General features: G+C 38.1%; 1 protein-coding gene across 5 annotated transcripts in view; it reads right to left on the reverse strand.

Annotated features, from left to right (window-relative positions):
- The window catches only part of LOC145349036 (radixin), a 72,665-nt gene that overhangs the window by 23,497 nt on the left and 28,487 nt on the right, over nt 1-20,681 (reverse strand). For all 5 annotated transcript variants that reach the window (XM_080197277.1, XM_080197278.1, XM_080197280.1 and 2 more), the window contains 5 exons: nt 15,107-15,190; nt 10,633-10,728; nt 8,338-8,612; nt 4,622-4,705; nt 252-398 (listed from right to left, as the gene is read on the reverse strand). In XM_080197277.1, the coding sequence (XP_080053403.1) occupies nt 252-398; nt 4,622-4,705; nt 8,338-8,612; nt 10,633-10,728; nt 15,107-15,190 (686 nt within the window). The remainder of the gene's footprint in view (nt 1-251; nt 399-4,621; nt 4,706-8,337; nt 8,613-10,632; nt 10,729-15,106; nt 15,191-20,681) is intronic.

A 20,681-nucleotide genomic window follows, 5' to 3' on the forward strand; every position in this document is an offset into this window, starting at 1 on the left:
CTAATTTTTTGCCACTCCCTAATCTTCTCTGCAAACCTGGATCTTCTATTTTACCACACCAAGAACCAAATCTGGATCCTCCATAGTTATATGGCTCAATACATGATCACAAAATGCCCAAGTTATTAGCAATAATCACTTACATTTTAAGCAACCTTTCCTTCTACAATCACTGGAACAAATGGTTTACTTACATTAGACTCTAGCTTTAAAAATCATGAATCAAGAAGTATTTTAAATACAGTTCTTACTTATCATCATGTTCATAGATGTTGAGTCCAAGGGCGTCAACGCCCAACCATAACTCTGTTCCTTTTTTGTTCTTGATTTCAAAGTAATTGACACCATACATTTCAAGATCTTGAGCAATTTTGAGGTACTCCATCATTGAATCCTCCCTATTGACAAAAAAATTATAAAGGCCAGATCTGTCAGATTGTTCATGACAGCCCCATTCATAATTGTAACATGCAGTCCACATCACATACACTTGCAGAAATAAAATACTGCAGAGGCTGGAAATCTGAACTAAAAGCAAAAAAAAAGTGCTGTAAATACCAAGATTAGGTAACATGTGCCATTAGAACTGATGAAATGTCACTGACTTCAAACATTCACACTCAACTGCAGAGCATTTGCTTCTCTATTTTACCTTTCATATGAAGTGATACACATTGGATAGCAGGAAAAGCTTAATGGAGAAATAATCACGATGCCCTGAGTGCACTCCTCAAAATGCTGAACACATGCATCGATATTAAAGTTGCTGCACTGAATGACAAATTTATATGTGCTATTAACATGGCAGATTATGTTTTTGCACATTAGCTGGTCACAGCAAAACCACAAGTTGACAAAGTTTACACAAGACTTCAGTAAAAATACGTTCGCTTAATTAACATTCCTATTGTATCATCTCAAGAGGACAACCATGGTCAGTTCCCAGTCTCAGGCAAAAGGATAAACTGCATTAAAAATTCTGCTATTCATAGACACATAGGACTTAAAACTTGCTCCACCTTTGGATAACTTCATGACTTGTCTGTGGCCTCAATTCCATTTTTCTGTTTGCCCCCTACATCCTTCAACTCTTGTCGAAATATTTAACTTAAATGATCCAGCTTTCATTACTTGAGAATTCTACATACAAGCAAATCTTAGAAACCTCTGCTCATGTCCATCTCAAAATTATGCCTCCTTCTAGTCTCTCCCACAAGTGGAAACATCCTTCACCCTATTAAGTCCCATCAGGATCTTATACACTAAGATCACCTCTAGCCCTTCCAAACTCCATTACACACCCAGCTTGTTTAATCTTTAAGATATGCCCTTCATTACAGGTACAAGTCTTTCTATTCACTTGCTATACCTCAGTATTAATTTTGAGATTAATGCATCAGGATTGGTGTCTGCAGTCTCTCGCCAATGACAGTATACAGCTTTCGCATTCTTAAAAGCTCACATTTTCCCATATTATACTTCATTCAGTCCAATTTTTACTGCTTTACAGTCCCTTTGCAGACACTACCTCCTCGCGAAGGATGTCATTCGGTCCCTTCATCCAATTTGATGTAGACGGCAAATAGTTGAGGCTCACCACTGGTTCAGCTTGCCAACCTGAAAATTATCCATTTATCCCCACTCACCATTCTGGTGTAATGTTATCATTAAGTGATTGGTTAAGCAAAAGAAAAAACCATGTTCTCTCATCCTAAGAAACCTTTTGAAGTGGTTGCTTATCAAATCCCTTGTGGAATACAGTTCAAATTCACATGTTTTCTTTAATTGATCTTGGTTATTACTTCAAAACTCAAACACTATCTTTCAGAAAACCATGTTGATTCTGCCTGATTTTCTTAAGTTGCTTGCTATAACCTTCCTAATAAATGGATTCTAGTAATTGTCTTAGGACAGATGTTAGATGAAATGGCCTAACATTTCTTTTCAGTCTGCCTCTTTTCTTTAAGAGGAGATGTTACATTCACTATTTTCCAAACTACAGACTTTTCTAGCATCCAAAGAATGAGAAAATTATTACCAATGCAATTGCAGTCACTTATTTTAAAATCCTTGGATGCAGGCCATCAGTTCAAGGCCTTTTCAGCCTTTAGGTATAATCGCTTTCCCAGTACCTTTCTCCTAGAGATGGGCGATTGTTAAGCTGTCTCTTTCACCTCTACATGTTCAAGTATCTTCCATCGGTTTGTCAAGTCTTCTACAGCGAAGGTAGAGTTCAACATCGCTGCCATTTCCATGTTTCCATTAGCAATTCCCCAAATTAGTACCAATACTAGGTTTGGTAACTCTTTGCCCTCTTGTCATGAGTGTACCTTTGAAACATCATGCAGCTTACAGCTTCACCAATGTCATTGGGGGGGGGGGGGGGTGGTTTGGAGCTAAGCTGTGGCAGTCAGACGATAGGGTTTTCTCCCCCCTTTGGGTTTTTCAATTTTTTTTTTGCAGAGGCTTTGCATGTTGGAAGCATTTAGCAGCAATCGAAGAAGCAGTCACTTTGGTTCTGAAACTTAGTTAGCTGAATGAGAGACTTATTGCCATCCTGCCTGAAAGCAGCTGTATTTTGGGAAACAGATTCAACTACAACCTCAATTTCAATGGATTTTCAACATTCAACCCAGGAAACTGGATTCCTGTAACAAGTAGGCATTAACCTATGCTGTATTGTGCACTGGATGTTGGCTTTGGTTGGTACACGTTAGATATTCCTCAAGAGGAATACATCATGGTTGTTGCATTTCTTGTTCGTAATAGTTAAAAGTTTTGTTAATTGTCTTACTATACATGTCAGTAATATTCTTAATTAAAAACTTTACTTTTGATAAAAGCTCCTTGTGGGTCAGTTGAATCACACCTGAAGTGAAACTTCATGCACATCCTAGCCAAATTCAACATAAAATGTTACATGTCAGGCAAGTTTCATAAAACACTTTGAAGTATCCAACCTGACTTGTAACACTTGGTTGGTTCTTTTAGTCACTATTTCTTGGTTGATACTCAAATTTCACTTCTGGTCTCCAAAACCAGACTAGGAGTTAGTCAGTTCTTCAAATGGAGGTCCCCTCATTTTACATTTAGATAGCTTCAGTTTATCCTCTTTATACTTGAGCATTATAGTTTTGTGAACCCTTGCACATATATCCTTTAGTATTGCATTCAGCTCTAAATTTAAATTTCAATCATGATAGCTAGTATACCAATTGTCACAAGCATCAAATATCAATAACTCACATTGACCTTGGTTTCCATCTGAAATTCTGCAAAATATTATAAAATGAACCCCCAATGTCACAGCAAAAGGCACATAATTCAGATTTTCAACTTGAAAGTAGCTTAAGCCACCTTTAAATGGGCAATCAATTGGGGAATGATAGTGTTGCGAACTTAACTTTTTTTTGCAGCAACATTTTGCCATTTAGGATCTGAACCACAGCAAACCTAATAACACTATGGGTTTGAGATTGCTGTCATCTTCAAGTTCACATTTATTCTTTTAGAATTAAAATGTGCTCTTATTTGTTTCACCAATACAAATAGATGTAAGCAAAAATTTTAAAGTTACTGGTGAAAATCCCCTAGTCACTACAGTCCAGCACCTGTTCAGGTCAATGCATCTAATCAGAATGTCTTTCAGAATGTGACAAAACCTGAGCACTCTGCAGACATGGGGAGAATGCGCAAACTCTACACCCAAGTTGGGAACCAAACCCAGGTCCCTGGCTCTGAAGGAGCAGTGCTAACACTGTGCTACATGCCACAAAATTTACATCCGCTATGTGCCAAAAGAACTTCCATCAACTTTCCTCTTCTTCCACAAACACAATGAGTTAGAACACAAGAGATGACCACATACAAATTCAAACATTTGCATTCAAACTCAAGATGACTCAAACCTTGCTTTCCTGGGCTCTTTGCTTTTTCTCCCTCCATTTGTGAAGAGGAATTACTGATTTAGCAACCAACTTCTCTCATTTCTTGCAGTTCATCTGCCCAGATATTTATTCACAGGTACAAAAATCTTGCTCTTATTGTTGCTGGCCATTACCTGAACTCTACTATAAATTTCTCAAATTTGAAGGATAAATACAAGGGAAGGTATCAATGGAATTAGACAAATTTTAAATTTAATTCCTTCACCAATCTAGGATTGTACAACCATGGCAATGCTTCTTGCAATACAAATGCAGTTACCTCATAAGCCCTCTTAACACAATATACATAATCTTCATTTCTGGGAAGGGGGGAAGTGGGGGAGAGGAGAGTGAAGGAAATGGGGAGAAGGAAGCTGGACAAGTGCATTTTGTTTACCAGGTCATCTTTTCCCAATATTGCCATGATTACTTACTTGTTTGAAGCGTTCCCACTACTTTAATATGTTTATGATAAATGGCATGTTAGAACATTTCTAATGCATATTGGAGGGGAAAGGAATAACAATCCTTTTGATTTTCAGAATATATCAATGGATTGTCTATATAAAATGTAAATATACACAAAGGCTAAGCTCTATCACTTGGAAAAGAAACCATGAAAATTCCATCCAATGAGAACCTCAAGACACAAAAGATGTGTTAACCAAAAATATGAATTATTGTCACAATGTTACCTCAGCATTCCTCTGTGTTCTTCATGCCAAGTCTGTATCCTATCTTCCCACTGCTCTTTCGTCAACTTATGCTGTTCTAAGACACTAAGAACATATAGCGCCAAATTAAAAAGAGGATAAGAATGTTTGAAGTTAATTTAACATTGCTCAATGCCAGTATACTCAAGCCAACATCCAGGATATTCAAGCAAATGAAGCATTTTGAACTGTTAATAATTGGTATAAGCATATAGGTGATCTCTACCATTAGACTCTTTACAACACATGTAAACCCCTGGAACAAAGTAAACATCATGTTAAATATTTAACTCAAATAAACCAATTGTAAATTTTTACAGATCGTTAAAGTTCAACCATTTGTCAGACAATCTGGAACAAATATTTCCAAACACAAGCTTTATAACCAACCAACCTAGAATTATGCTGCAATTACCAGATTAAGGGGTTCAGTACTCCAGTTGAAAGTTGAAAAAGAGGCCGAGTCTTATAACAAGAACTCAGGATACATCAGCCAATTAAATCTTCTAGGTTAAGAACATTCAAATATGATATAGCTGATCATTTGGAATTAGTTTTCAGATTGAGAATTAGAGCATGTAGAAGAGGGAAAAACTGACAAAGATCAGACTCAAATCTGCTTCAAAATCACCTGACAGACAACTAGAACAACTGTAGGCCACAAGTACCAATAAAGAGGATGTACAGCAGCAAGTGTTCTACAATGCAAAAATGTAATGAGTGATGGCAGAGGGAGGGGGTAATAAAGGAAAGTTCAAAGTTCAAAAATATACTTTCAGCAGAGGAGAATGAAATAGGGTGGTGGAAGGGAACATTTCCATTGTTTAATTGGTATTGCAATGCACTCCACTATAACAGATTACAAATTTGAATCCAAAAATTCAACAAAATGGATTAATATGTATGAACTGACAGCTCAGATCAGTGATACCAGAGTCAGAAGGTTCCAGGTCCCAATTCTAGGTCTCAAGCACAAATCCACATCTGCACTTCAGCACCATACAAAGAAAGGACTGCACTATTGGAGCGGAGATGTTCAGATGGATGCAACTGATCAAAGAGAAGCCAGAACATCCTGGCCAGCATTCATCCTTCATCCACCACCAGCCAAGCCAGTGAATTATTGACTTCATGTGCTGGCATAAATCCTATGCAGCACTGTTTACCCTTCAAGTAAATTACTAGTTGTGAAGTGTTTAGGGACATTAGAGTGTGAATGTGTCAATTAAATGCAAGTTATTAACTGTTTTGCAGCTTTAAAAACCTCATTCAAAAATCAGTAAATTGTGAATACATTAAAAACATACCGTAACAGCCAAAACAGCAAGTGGCAACATGTTCAAATTGACATTTCATTCCAAGTATTCTTCAAACAAAATCACATACCTACTGCAGTGAGCCCTTCATATGCTACAGCATGAATTCAGACAGCATGAATTTGGACATCACCCACAGCTGGGGTTCTCTGGTCCCTCTGCAGTGAATGGAGTTTTGGCTGAGTGCCAAATTTTTCATTCTTGCTAGTAGCAGTGGCAGGACAAATGAGATCAGAGAATCCCAGCCTACATCTTTACTAAAAGCTGTAATGGTGGTCTAGTGGTTGACACGCCTCTTCTGCTGCTCCAGACGTTAGACAGCATCAGCCAATGCACGACTCGAGATATGGCCTTAACTATGCAGCAATCCAAGTCTCAATCTCCAAGGACACAAATGATGCAAAGCTCACACTATTACCTAGCAAATTTTCAAACAGCTGGCAGTCACCACAATAACCTATTATCAGGATCAGCATTGTGGCATAGTAAAATGTAGCCTTTACCAGATCAAATTAACAACACTTCCAAGATGCTAAGACATGAGGGAAAGGGAGAAATGGAATAGTATAATGTATCATGCCTTAAAATTTTATTTTTCTGTACACAAGGGCTCACCACATTTAACCTGGTAATGGCTGGGGCCTTGAACACACAGATAATGTAAAAGATGCAAACCTTTGTTTTTGACATTGTTGCCCCCTGTCAAAAGACAAAAAAAGGGAAGCTTTTTGAAGGAGAAATTGCTAGAAAAGATTATTAATTACATGAGGAATGATCAAATGAAAGCCACTTACATAAATATTCATGCAACCAAATTGTTTTTAAATATTGGTGCAGTGACAGAAAGTGGTAAAGACTTCAGTCCAGTTATTTTTGCTATTTTAGTGCAATGTTGCCCCTGGACACAATAATTCACGTCCATTTTTGAATAATGTCACAAAAGTCCCATAAGACTTGTAATGCATTCCACACGAGTATTAAACTCAGGTAGAAATTTCAGGGCAAGCCAGAATAGGAAAACTAGATGAACAGCAAGAAAAATAAATATCAGCTGAGTTAGAGCACTCTAGCCCTGGAATTGGAAGGCTATAGGCTAAATCACAGGAGCTACATAGTTTAACAACCAATACTGAAATAAGATTGTCTATGGGTTTCCATGTAAAGCTAATGTTTCACTCAAACTACTTGTGGTACTTAATCCAGACTGACAGATCAATGCACCATCTTTTAGATGAGACATTAACCAAGGCCCACCTCAGATGAGTCTAAAGATCACACTCCATTATCAAGAGCAACAGGGCAGCTCTCCATACCCTGGCTGAAGTTTAACAATTATTGCAGTTTTTAGAAGGAAAAAATGCCTGCAGTTCCTCTACAGAGACTGTGCTTCAAATGAACTTCATTGGTTGTAGAGTGCTATTTGATGACACAATGCCAAGTCGGTCACGTCATAACTTCTAATAAATAAAGACAAGAATGGAAGGAGGGGGTAATCCAAATTCAAAAGTGGTTGAATTTGCAGATGTTACTGAACCAGCAGGAGCAAAGAAATCAGAAGCTGCAGTTCAGAACATACAGAATGATTTAAACTAACACACAAACAGAGCAGTAGCAAGTAAGGTTTAATAGAACTAGAAAAGGCTACACAAGGAGCAAAAAATTACAAAATGTTTTAGTTAAGAATGTAGTAGAGACCCTTTCCCCCCGCCCCCCCGAACACGTCTTGGAAGATGGGTCAGAGGATTCAATTGAATTTAGTGCTATTTTATGCATTTTTGATGATTTCCCAAATGCCACAGTGGATCACCATTTAAAATAAAGTCCTAGCATGACAAGACACTCAAATCACTAGTTTAACTATGATTAGTCAATGACTCCATTCTCTTCATTTGAATACCTAGATGTTAACAGTAAACTATTTGGACTATATCCTTTTCTTTCAAGAAAAAATTCATATATAAATAATTCATCTTAAAAATAAATTAGGGCCACAAAATGCCTCCCTACAAAGCCAGATTTCTTCCAGAATCCACCCTAATCTGAAAAGTGTCTAGACAGAGCTGACTGTGGTGCAGACCTGACAGTTAGTGGGAACTGGAAACAAGATGGCAGAAGAGAGAGGAAGACAATTTACTTCAGCACACTCAATCCCAAACACAGCCAGTTTAGCTCCACCCAATACAGATAGACAAGGCTAAACTAATTCATCAACTCCTGACAGCCACTGGCCCCATGACACGTGTTGGCCCACAGCAACAAATACTCTAAACCAAACAAGTCATTTCACTAAGGAGACTGATCAGAAGTTAGAAAAAGGTTCACTTTACAAGTAGTACAGCAATTCAAGATAAAAAGTTGGCAGATAACCCTAGTTCCACTTACCGCTGGGGAAGAAGTCGATCACTGGCTAGATAACCTGACTTATGAACATCTTTGTTGAAATCTGCATATTTTGCTTGCACAGCATACGAAGCAAGGAGGACAGCAGTTTCTGGTGGACAGTAGATTTCATCATTAAGAATGCCCTCCTTCACTTGCAAGAAGAATAAACGCTGTGTTATCTCCTGGATCAGCTCCTCAGACACATCTTCCGGGAAGAACTTTGCCCTGAATTTAAATTGTAACGGATTCTCTTTTCGCACATCCTGCTGAGTAACCTGAAAACATACAAATTGGAAAAGAATAAGCAGGAAAATACTAAGTTGTTTCTACAGGACAAAGTGGGGGAAGCCTGGTACAATAGGATTTTGTGGAACACTTCAGGTAAAAAGTTTTTGTACACTTATTACATTCAATTATTTGAGGTTTATATTTGGCCACACTGATTGTTTCATTGCTAATTACTATTATGTGAAATGAGGGGTCTGAAGTGTTGAACGAACAGTACCCATTTGTAAAGTGCTTTATTGCAGCATGCAAAATATCATGGTCAGAAGAAATTTATGAACATTAAGTAGGTAGAGTATACTTAGGTCCAAATATGTAAATAATTTGGAGAGGGGAGTGAGACTTTTAGCAGGATTTTCCAGCTGTCAGCAGAATCTTCCAGTCCCACTAAATTCAATCTCCCATGGCAGGGGAATCATGCAAAACAATTCAGGCTTTGGGGGTAAGGGGGTTATGGAGAATTGGAGTTAGTGACAATGCACCGAGGCCATTGCAAACAAAATATTCATGACAAGAAAGCAATGGGAAAGAGTTTTATTCTTGACCGCCATCTGACAACTCCAATTGGGCTTGGTAGATCAGTTGCAAGAGTTAGACAGTGATGTTGATTATCGACCTACTGTTCACCAATGATCACTTGAGCAAAAATCAAAGACAGATTGGGGAAGGGAGAACCCAACAAAAACACTTACATTTCTTCAGCTCAAAAGTAACCATATGGCTATGCCAAGTAGGATGCACCCAAGTTGCAACTATATTTATGTACTTTTACAAATTGATTAGTAAAAAAAATACAGCTGCAGTTAAAATTGAATTACTTTGAAAGCAAAGGTATTTGAGCCCACTAACTTTATAAAAGCTTCAATAGTGATTTTCTCATATCTGGTACTCGGCTTCAAACCCAGCCAAAGAGGTTCATAAATCAGGAAGACTGCGTGCTGGTCCCAAGAGTTCATGTAAATGAGCTCAGTGTCAATCCAGTTCACAAGGAATCTGCAGCATAAACTGTCCATCATTTAGCAATCTTTGCTTAAAAAAGCCACAGGACGTCTAGTATGTGAATTGGAAAAAGTATTACGCTGGTATAGAAAGTAAAAGATGCAATATCAAGTAAACTTTACTTTGATTGTCACATCCAAGACATTATACCTAAGCTGCAATTTAGAATGCCCAAAATGGAGGGAAGCTCTATTGTCACATATCTAAGTGATATGGTGAGTGATGTTGTAACTGAAATGTACATGTATTACTGAAGATTTGTTTATTTCCTCCTGTTCCACCACAAATACTTTTATGCTGTATCTTTGTATGATATTTCATATCAACTCTGACAAAGGCAACCAGAATCCCAGAACCAAAGTGTCAATAATATCCTGTACACTGGCCTTGAAGTTTACTCTTACACAGCCATTTCCTGCTTCCATTCAAAGGTTAGCAGCAAAGTCTTAAACGTGGAGAAACCGCACATTACTTTCTCTGAAACTGGTCTGTTCCATTTGCAGTGCAATATTCTTTAGCACCTACTGAAGAATTGGTAAAAGGAAAATTTTCCAAAAATATATCGTGTCCTTTGATATATAGTTCAAACCTTAAATCCAAACTTGGACAAGAGTTTAAGTTTCAAGTTGAGTGGCCCTTTAACTTTTCAAAATAGAATCCAACCCCAATCAACTTGATTTGAAAGGTTTGAACACAAACATTTATAACAATGGTTCAACAAATTCTTGCTGAACCCAAATGCATTAAACATTTTCCAGTATTTTGAACAAAGCAGTGAATTGTAGAAGCCAGAATAGTGATCAAACTGCACTAATTTCAATGAAACATTTCTGTACCAATTTGTTCCAAATATTGACTGAGGTTATGATTTATGTTTGAATACTGATTTGTGTTTTAAAATGCCTGGCATAGATTTTAAACTAAAAAAAAACAGAAATAAGTGTGCACATTGCAGAATGTTTCTTGGAACAAATTCTTCCAGCTTTAAAGATTCACAGAAATAAAAAGTACCTTTTTATTTAACTTCAGCCATGTGGTATATCCTTTGCTGTCTATATACTGCAGGCCAAAGAACCACACTTCTCGTAGGCCTACAGTTTTTACAACCTGAAACAGAAACATCCATCAATATCACATTGATACATCACATGTCATAAGAAAGAAAGCTATCTGAAGTTCTATTTGAGCATAAACAAAATCTGAGTAATGGAAGTAGTGATTTGTGTAAAGCAAAGATCACTCAAGCTAATGGAAATATCAAACTTTGCAAAACATGTTTAAAGACAACTAGCAATTGGAATAGGCCACATGTTCTGCAAACCAGTTGCACCATGCATATTAAATCATGGTGGATCAGTGTCTCAATGTATAAATTGACATCAACAGGTTAAAATAGCATTTTTTTCCTCCATGGGGAGGGTTGCTATCTCAAGATTTTTTCATATTCATTTCACATTCACGATTCCTTTTTAGTTGCACTTGTGTATGTTTCATTTAGTTTGAGGGGGAAATGACAACCAACATTTTGGCTGTTGATAAGGTGAATACAATCTCATTGAAACATTTAAATCAGCGTGCCTTTTCAAAGCAGTCCCTATCCCCAACAAAAGCACCTTAGCAAAGTATTGCCATCCATAACTAAATGTGTTCTTAAAGACTAAATGTAGTACAAGATGTGAAGTGTCATCTGAATGGGGAAAAGAACAAGTTCCTCATTATAAGCTGACTGGAATGCTCAGATGCCCTTATTACAACTATTACACATTTAAGAAGTTGGATTTAAATGCAAATTTTAAGAACCTTGTTGCAAAATCAGTTCAATTAACTTGATGTACAGTGGCAAAACAATAGTGCAGTATTAATACCAACACTTAGACAACATTGCCATCATTAAATGAAATGGCAGACATGAAAGAGTTAATTGGCTGTTAGCAACACCATGTTCACAATGTATTAGAATAATTTCAAGGCATTAATTAAATACGAGTGAATGCCTCAAATTGAAATAATACAATCTCAAAAATACATTAATGTATTGCACCAGGTTAAAAAATTCAACTACATTTACATTTGTAAATGTTATGCTACCTCAAGTCAAAGAATGCATGCTAGATAAAAAATTAACAGTATTCAAGTCAATAGCTCCATTGTTTATGGAGCATGAAAATTAGGAATTTTAAACATCACAAGTCAAGACTTTTAAAAGCCATTTTCTATAGTATGCATATGTCTAGGAACAGGCTGAAAATGGGCAATTGAAAAAATTAGTAAATTTTTAAAATAAAAACAAAATGGCGAGGCCAGTTTTTTGTCCACTTGTAGATGTGCTGGTAAAAGGTGGTGATGGGGATGTTTTCCTGTATTGCTGCAGGATAGCAGTCTGATGCAAGCAAGTAGTTTTAGGCCACAGACGACAGAAGTCAGTCATGCACTTTTGGGACTGGGGTCCTATGTAGGCCAGTGTGGGTGAAGATAAAACCCAAGCTAGTTTAACTTTTAAACATTTATAAAGCTTTATATCCCCTTCTGCTGATGCCAGATATAGAAACAGATTAGGGGAAGTTAGTATTTGGCAAAACTTAGTTTAAGGGTGTTGATTTAATGCATATAGATTTTGAAAGACATTCCATCATGTCTTAAGCAGCCATTTAAAAAAATTCAGATAGCTGACGCCAGAAGAAGGTGATATAGCATGGATGTACAGGAAGCAAAGTCAGGGTAAAAGGTTACACAGTCAGGTTGTGAAAATGGTAAACTAGAGGGATCAGGTCAGCCAGTCCATTGTCCACTTTTGGTACACCTAACTTGAGCTCAACATATGAGCAACGCAATATCAAAAAATAGGTTTGACAACATGAAAAATGTAGGCAGATTCATATAGTGTTGATAAGCAAGAGGAAAAAAAGAAATGGCAAGATATTGGAGGGGCTGGGGTACAAAATTTAAGTGGGACCATAGAAAAAAGGTCAATTGGATTGAGTTTAACAATTAGAAAAACAGTGTACAAAACCAAAACATACACAAAGGATATGGCTGGGTGAGCAAGAGTATCAGGACAACCCATAAATCCTCACAGCAGCAATTTTCCAATGACTGAATGTGGTGTGTGGGCGTGCATGGAGAAAGTAGAGACATACAAAATGCATCAATTTTCATTGAGCCGTTCTTTCAATATTTGGCTGTTCCATCCTGCTCCACCTTTGGACCTTCATGTGGTTGGTCATGGTTCCCACTCCATCAAAAAAAACTCCCAAGTTTTAATGCATCTTACAATTCTAAATGTTCTAGACTGTCTCCTTAACATACTGTTGCTCAGCAATAGTGCATAGGAAGAACCTGCCATATACTTACACACTGACAAAACCCACTTCTCCTGCAACTCATTTATAATCACTGCTGTTACAAAAACGTGGAAAAATTTTCAACTGCCACCACTGCAATATTATCCTCTTGAATCCTTAATATTTGACTTCATAAAAAGTCTGAGCTCTACTCTACAAAATTGCCCAAAACCAACCACGTTTCAGTCTAGTTTTCCCATCATTCCATACATGCTGTCTCTACATATTGAATTAAACATCTTGTTGCAAGGTTTTTTGATACTAGGTAATGATTAAACTTCAGCTACAGACTCATGAAGCCAGTGTCCTGGTTGAAGACGTATCTTTATTTGGCCAATTGATGGGAGAGGTTAGCATCAGGTGGTCCAATGTCTTTCTTGACATGAAGGTCTGAGCATTCCAATACCACTGAAGTTACAATGCATCAAACAGATCAAGTTTTACTTTTCTCACCCATCTGGTAGTTATGAACCAGTCATTATTAATGCAAATATTGTTAACAGTTGTCACATACCTTAGCCAATTGCATTCTACCCTCTTGAAATCATGGGATTTCATGGGTCCATAGAATCAGTATGTTTCTTGCACCAGTCACTTAACAATTCAGGTCAAAGTTACTGCTCCCACCAATTCTCATTCATTGAAATGGCTGGACCAGTCAGCTGACATTCTCATGTCTAAGACCTGTCTTAGAAGGACAAGAACAGCCCTTTTCATAAAGTGGCTTCAAGAACCATACTCTTAGTAACTTTTGCTGATTGAAACCATACACATTCTGCTGTTTCACTTTTTGAAACAATGGGGTTTGTCTGTTAACATAAGAAATAGGAGGAGTAGGCCATCTAGCCCTTCGAGCCTGCCCCGCCATTCAATAAGATCATGGCTGATCTGTCGTGGATCAGTTCCACATTCCGCCCTCTCCCCATAACCCTTAATCCCCTCTCAAAAACCCATCAACCCGCGTCTTAAAAATATTTAGCGAAGTAGCCTCCACCACTTCAACGGGCAGAGAATTCCAGAGATTCACCACCCTTTGAGTGAAGAAGTTCTTCCTCAACTCCGATCTAAACCGCCCCCCCCCCCCCCCCTTTATCTTGAGGCTGTGCCCCCTAGTCCTACTGTCCTTTTAGTGGGAAGAGTCTCTCCACCTCTATCCTATCCAACCCATTCATCATCTTATATGTCTCAATGAGATCTCCCCTCATTCTTCTAAACTCTAACGAGTACAAGCTAGTTTATTCAGCCTCTCCTCATAGCTCAACCCCCCAACTCCAGCATCAGCCTAGTAAACCTCCTCTGCACTCCCTCCAAGGCCAAAATATCTTTGCGTAAGTACAGCACCCAAAACTGCACGCAGCACTCCAGCTGTGGCCTCACCAATGCCCTATATAGCCGCAGCAAGACCTCCCTACTTTTATATTCAATCCCCCTCGCTATGAAGGCCAGCATCCCATTCACCTTCCTGACCACCTGCAGGCTGGGTTTTTGCGACTCATGCACAAGGACCCTGAGGTCCCTCTGCACCGTAGCCTGCTGCAGTTTTAAGCATTCATTCCATCATCCCTCACAGCAGCCTGCCTTTGGCTGAAGTGTACAATTATTTTAAAAAAGTTAAAATGCATGTTTAAAATCAGAAATACCATGTTTAAGCAGACAGTTCCCCTTGTTAAAACGAGTCTGATCGGAAGTCACTTCACTTATGGCTGGTAGTTTTATTAATGATCTAAATAAAATTTGAAATTTCTCTAACCTATGAATTTCTGCAATGCATCCTTACCAATATTTTCAAATCTCTGGTCTCAGATGCTACACCTGTATCCTCCTCCGTCTTTACCAGAAAACCCGTGATCTCCTCACCCCTTGTGCATCACCCTTCGCTGCACTCTCAATTCAGGTGAGAAGCCTTCAGATGTCCTCCTTGCTAATTTTTAAGCATCCTTGCTAACTCCATTCAGCTCCAAATACAGCTGAATGACTGGCCATGTTTTTGGCCACCTCCCTACATTTTGTGTAATGGCAAAAAAATGAAATTGTTGCTGTCAATTTCAAACTGAAGAGCTTTACAAGTTAAAACTCAGCCACACAAAAGATGTGCTTCACGTTGAAATAAAAATTTTAAACTTGAAGGGAACAAAAAAGCTTACCTGATCAAAGAGCTGCTTGCCAGTTGTATTTGGCTGGATGGCAAACTCTAGCTCTGCATCCATGGTTGTTACACGTACATTGATCTGTTAACAGGCAGAAAATTAAACCCATTAACTCATTTACCTACAGCAAGCTATCAATTCTGTAATTATAAAAGGAAGAAAATACAAACAAATTTTGAAGTCATCAGCATTTTAACTCTCTCCCACTTTGAATAACCAGAAACAGCCATTTCTACGCAACTCTGTTAAAGTGCTATCATTATTACACTCCACAAAAATATTTTTGAAGTCTAACCAAAGCATCAGGGGATTATATTCATCCATGAAAGTAATTAGAAGCGTATGATGTGCCAAATATAGATTAGGTTAGACAAAAACAAAACAAGTTTGCACATTTTCTGGCTCTAAAAATGAAAATCAGCATGCCAGTTTTGAATCCATGTTAAGTGCATCTGAGATATTAAAGGTTCTTGAATATTGCAATAAAAATAAACTGAAGATTACTTCTCCAAGTATACTTTCTCAGTTGCATAACATTTACCCCTGCAAGTTTTTAATGATAGAATTCAACATGCTAAGCTAATTTTCTATAATGAAAATCAAGTTAGTTCAGGGCATTATACAGTAATCAGTTAAGTAATTGGGTATCACTCACTACTGGCTATCTTGATTATACACTTAAAACAAGAACTAGCTGGGGCAACACACTGATTTTCTAATCCATTTAAGTGTAATGGATTTTAGAAAGATTAAAAAAGGAGTTAGGAAATGTACAGTAAATGGCAGGACCCTTAAAGAATATTGATAGGTAGAGGAATCTGGGTGTATGGATACACATCACAAAAAGGGACAACGCAAGCTGAGAAGGTAATCAAGGCAGCATACTAGCTTTCATCGGCCAGGGCATCAGGTTTAAAAATTGGCAAGTCATGTTGCAGTTTTATAGAACATTAGTTAGGCCACACTTGGAATAGTGTTCAATTCTGGTTGACCCACTGCCAGAAGGACGTGGAGGCTTTGGGGAGAGTACAGAAAAGATATACCAGGGTGTTGCCTGGTATGGAGGGCATTAGCTACAAAGGAAAGATTGCAGAAACTTGGTTTGTTCTCACTGGAATGACAGAAGTTGAGGGGTGGCCTGAAAAGTCTACAAGATTGAGGGGCATGCACAAAATAGATAGTCAGAAGCTTTTTCCCCCCAGGGTGGAGGAGTCAATTACTAGTGGGTTTAGGTATTAAGGTGCAAGGGGCGAAGTTTAAAAAGGAGATGTACGAGCAAGTTGTTCTTTTGAAAAAAAAAGCAGAGGGTGGTGGGTGCCTGGAATTTACTGCTGGGGAAGGTGGTGGAAGCAGATATGAGAGTGAGTTTTAAGGGGTGTGTCTTGACAAGTATGGGAAGAGAGATATGGTCCCCAAAAAGAGTAGGGGGTATTAGTTAATTCAGGCAGCATGGTCGGTGCAGGCTTGGAGGGCCAGTTCCTGCACTGCAATTTGTTCTTTGTATACTCTCATTGAAATACAAACAGTAAACAGGGATCATGTTCTAGGTATGGTCACCAGCACACAACATCCCACCCACCTATTACTTTGAATTTAAACAATATCTACAACTTGAATGGCCATGTTATTCAAACTAGAAATATTCCAAATCCAATTCCCAGTCTGCACAAAACAAAAAAAGGTACTGATCTAAGAGGGCTGAAAAAGTGTTCCACACAATCTTGCTGCCTGTAGATAGAAGGGGACTGTAGCAGCTACAGTTCACACTCCCAAATGTAGGCAACTCCTGTTGGAAAGGCACATGAATGCCAAGCAACATGTGCCTGGGATATGCCAAGTGGGCAAAGCTGGTGAGTACCATCTTTCCCAGAAACAATAAGTAATCCACCATGCCTCATGAGGAAGTGGGAGAAAAATCACAACTATGCCTAGCAGATCATGCTAAGTGTCTGTTTTACAAGCACAAGACTACCATATACTAGTTATTATTTTGCTGTTCTGCTCACCAAAGTGTGTCAGGTCAGATTTTAGTTCCCATTCAGTAAGAGAAAAAGGAAATTGGAAAATATCTCAAGCTCTAAAAAAAAACTATTTTGCTTTCCTATCTTCCAAGATAGTCACAGATGCAAAACAAAAAGGACAAAAATGTTTTTTCTTCCAATGTCAGCTACCATTAAGTCAACCCAACTTTATTTCCTACTTTGAATCAATGTCAGCTTCATGTTCTTCAGCAATGATGACCTGCCTTCACCAAGGCTCAATCTTCAACCTTTCACTGGAAACCAGGAGACTGGCATGAAATTAAATATTTTCAGCTCCATTGACACCCCTGTTCAACTCAACTAGGTAAATAATTTCAGAAATGAAAATCAAACTCCCATATTTATTGATGTTTAATAATTTTTTCCTCCCCCCCCCCCCCCCCCCCCCCACCCCTGCCCAAACAACTCAATGAGTACCAGCCTTTTTCTGAATAGCTTTTAACCATGACCTTTCTCAATTCACATTTGGAAAAGTTACAAAAAGATACAAATGTCCGAGGTCAAGTACTAACTGACTTAAGAACAGCTTCTTACCTGCTGCCAGACTTTTGAATGGATCTACCTTGCATTAAGTTAATCTCTGAATCCTAGCTATGTCTGTAGTGCTACTTCTGCACTCTATGAATGGTATACTTTGTTTTGTCTGTATAGCACAAACAATACTTTTCACTGTATACCAATAATAAATCAAATAAAAAAGGTTTCATAAACAATGATATAAAAGGCATACACCACCAATCCAGTTGTTGAAATATTTAGAACCATTTGGGCTGATTCATCTTGCGTTACTAGTTAGGCAATTCATGCTCCCAGTTCATCACTGCTAAGCGATTAAACATTTACTAAGCTGCAAACCTTAAAAATTACAACTAAATTGAAGCTGACTTGTACCATGAGGTTGTAATTACACTCAAGGAAAAGCAAATGGTTTAAAATTTCCCCATCCTCCAAACCACACAAGTATAAAATGCTAGTTACTGAAATTTGTTCTTTATATGGTTTCACTGGACCACCAGCTTTCTACCTCCTCCAGTAGTTCCATCAACAGAAAGTCATCAACATGTAACTAAAGGCTTTAGCCCCTCACGAAATAAAGATAACTTAACAGAATTAACTTGCACAATAATCCAATTTTCAAAAACAGAATTCTGCCTGATCAAACTACTCAACAACCCAACCGGATAGGGTGCACCTCCAACCTGCAAAACAGACCTTCCTGTACAAAAGGCTCAAAACTGTAGGGTTTAGGATAAGCTACAAGAATAGATTTTTAAAAAGATTTTGTTGGGTAGGAAACAAATTTATATATGTGAAAGCTTGGGAAGCCAGACAAGCTGGGGTGGAATTACTAGGTTGGATGTTTCAAGGTTTGGTGTCAAGTGCTGGTGTCCAAGTTACATAAACTCAGAAATAGTCACATCTGCAGACTATACCATAGATAGAACAATTAAATTGCAAATCACTGGTGCATTAAGCAATACATACAATAATTGGCCAAGTTAAATTTTAAAATAGTAAAAGTTCTACACAGGAAGGAAAAAATTGCCAGATACTCCATGCTGAAATAACAATAAATCCAAAAAGGGGCCTTATGTTCAGCCAATGCACTGCAGCAAATCTGCAAGTTAACAGATGTTAAAACTACAGAACCCAAAAAGTAAAACACAAGTCAAGAGGAGGAAATCAAATGATCTGCACATCAAGAAACAAGACATTCTAACATGAGACAGTGATGATGACAAACAAGTTGGTCCCCATTATCAGGTGTCCCTTGGAACACCAAGTTCAATGCAATTGAACAGTACCCAGCATATGAGCCTTCTGGACAGTTAGGAGCATCAGAATCCTTAGTGCAATACGCTCCAAATTTAAAATTCACTGTTCTGAGAATTCATTCAGCAAAGCAATATTCTAATATAATTCATCAAGGAAAATGTTTAGTGATTGTGTTTAGAGAAGACAGTTCAGAGATTACTTGCCTTCCAATAGTGTGTGGAATTCTGGATAGACACTTCTGGAATAAAAACTAACATTATATATTCTCAAAAGACAACTCATAACTGGGGACATAATAAACGTTCTTAAATGGAGAAATCAACCTTTGAACTCAATTTAATTTGTCACATGCATTGATATACAATGCAAAGTATATTTTTCTTGCACACTATACAGGCAAAACATACCATTGAGAAGGAAATGAGTGTGCAGATAGTGTTACAGTCATAGCTAGGGTGTAGAGAAAGATCAACTTACAATGAGATGGCAGTCCACTCAAAAGTCTAATGGCAGTAGGGAAGAAGCTGTGTACACATCTGGGGTTTTACTGCACCTGTTGTGAATTCTGCTGGCTGCTTTTCCGAGGCAGCAGGACACAGACAGTGTCAGTGTGTGGGAAGCAGGTTTCAGTGATGGACCAAGCTTCGCTCACGACCCTCTAGTTTCTTGCGGTCTTGGACAGCACAGGAACCACACCAAGCTGCACTGTTTAGTAAAATACAGTACTGCAACACTGAACCACTCCTATTGGACTGCTGAAAGTGAAAGTGCATCTTATATGTCAGACCCTACATGAACTGAGATGTCACCTATTATGTCCATCAGTCCACATTCTCCCAATATTGACTTAAGCTGCAACTCCCAACTTATGTAGCAGCTGAAGCTCCGATTTATTTAAAAAATAACTCGGAGTTATTGTCTTAAAAAAAGGGATGTTTACACAATAAAAAGTTTTTAAAAATCCATACAGCCAAGAAAGTATGACCTCGAGTCAGTTAGCTGATTTTAGCCAGAAAAGTGAAATTATAACCAAAGAGCTCTTAACTGTTGCTGTTAGTTCAGGTGAGGGTCAAACGTCAGTGGATCAAACTACACAGGCATTCTTCAGTGCTCCAAACAATTGCATTTTAGAAGTGGAAAATCTCTGCAGTAAAAAAAAAGAGCTTGGGAGATGCAAAGCTGGGAAGCTGCAGCACAGCATATTAGAGTGTAACGTCGTACGGCAAGTTTAGAGGTAGTATCCATTAAAAATCTGGACATAGAAATTTACAAAATGAAAGTGATTGACAACATGACTTATGTTTAAGAGCAGATCACCACAATTGCAAGGTTTCTTACAGCCTTTGTTGTCGTTTACATCACTAGTAACAAAAGTAGATCCTAGTTCAATGGCCGTGAGTAAAGAAAATTTATTACTTCATCCCAAAGAAATTCTATAAAGCAGCTGGAATAATAGGTTCTGATCACAGGAACTCCCAACATCTGCTGTTGATTCTTGTACAAAATCCCACCAAGAACACACAACAGAACATCTGTGCTAGAGCTTTATGTAATCAGTAAAACAAAAAACTTTGAAAAACAGCTTGCTTTTGTCCAACCTCCTTTGTGAGCATCCAGTTCTTCTACACCTTCATCGCCATAACAGTCCCCATCCATCACCAGTCTCCCAATGAAAGGTGCAAGTATCCATAGCAACATGGATCCTTGCCAAGTCCAACTTTGTGGGAAGCATTTATTGTTCTAATCCTCAGGCC

This window comes from Carcharhinus amblyrhynchos, chromosome 10 (assembly GCF_965287045.1).
Source record: "Carcharhinus amblyrhynchos chromosome 10, sCarAmb.v2.hapA, whole genome shotgun sequence".
Taxonomy (NCBI): domain Eukaryota; kingdom Metazoa; phylum Chordata; class Chondrichthyes; order Carcharhiniformes; family Carcharhinidae; genus Carcharhinus; species Carcharhinus amblyrhynchos.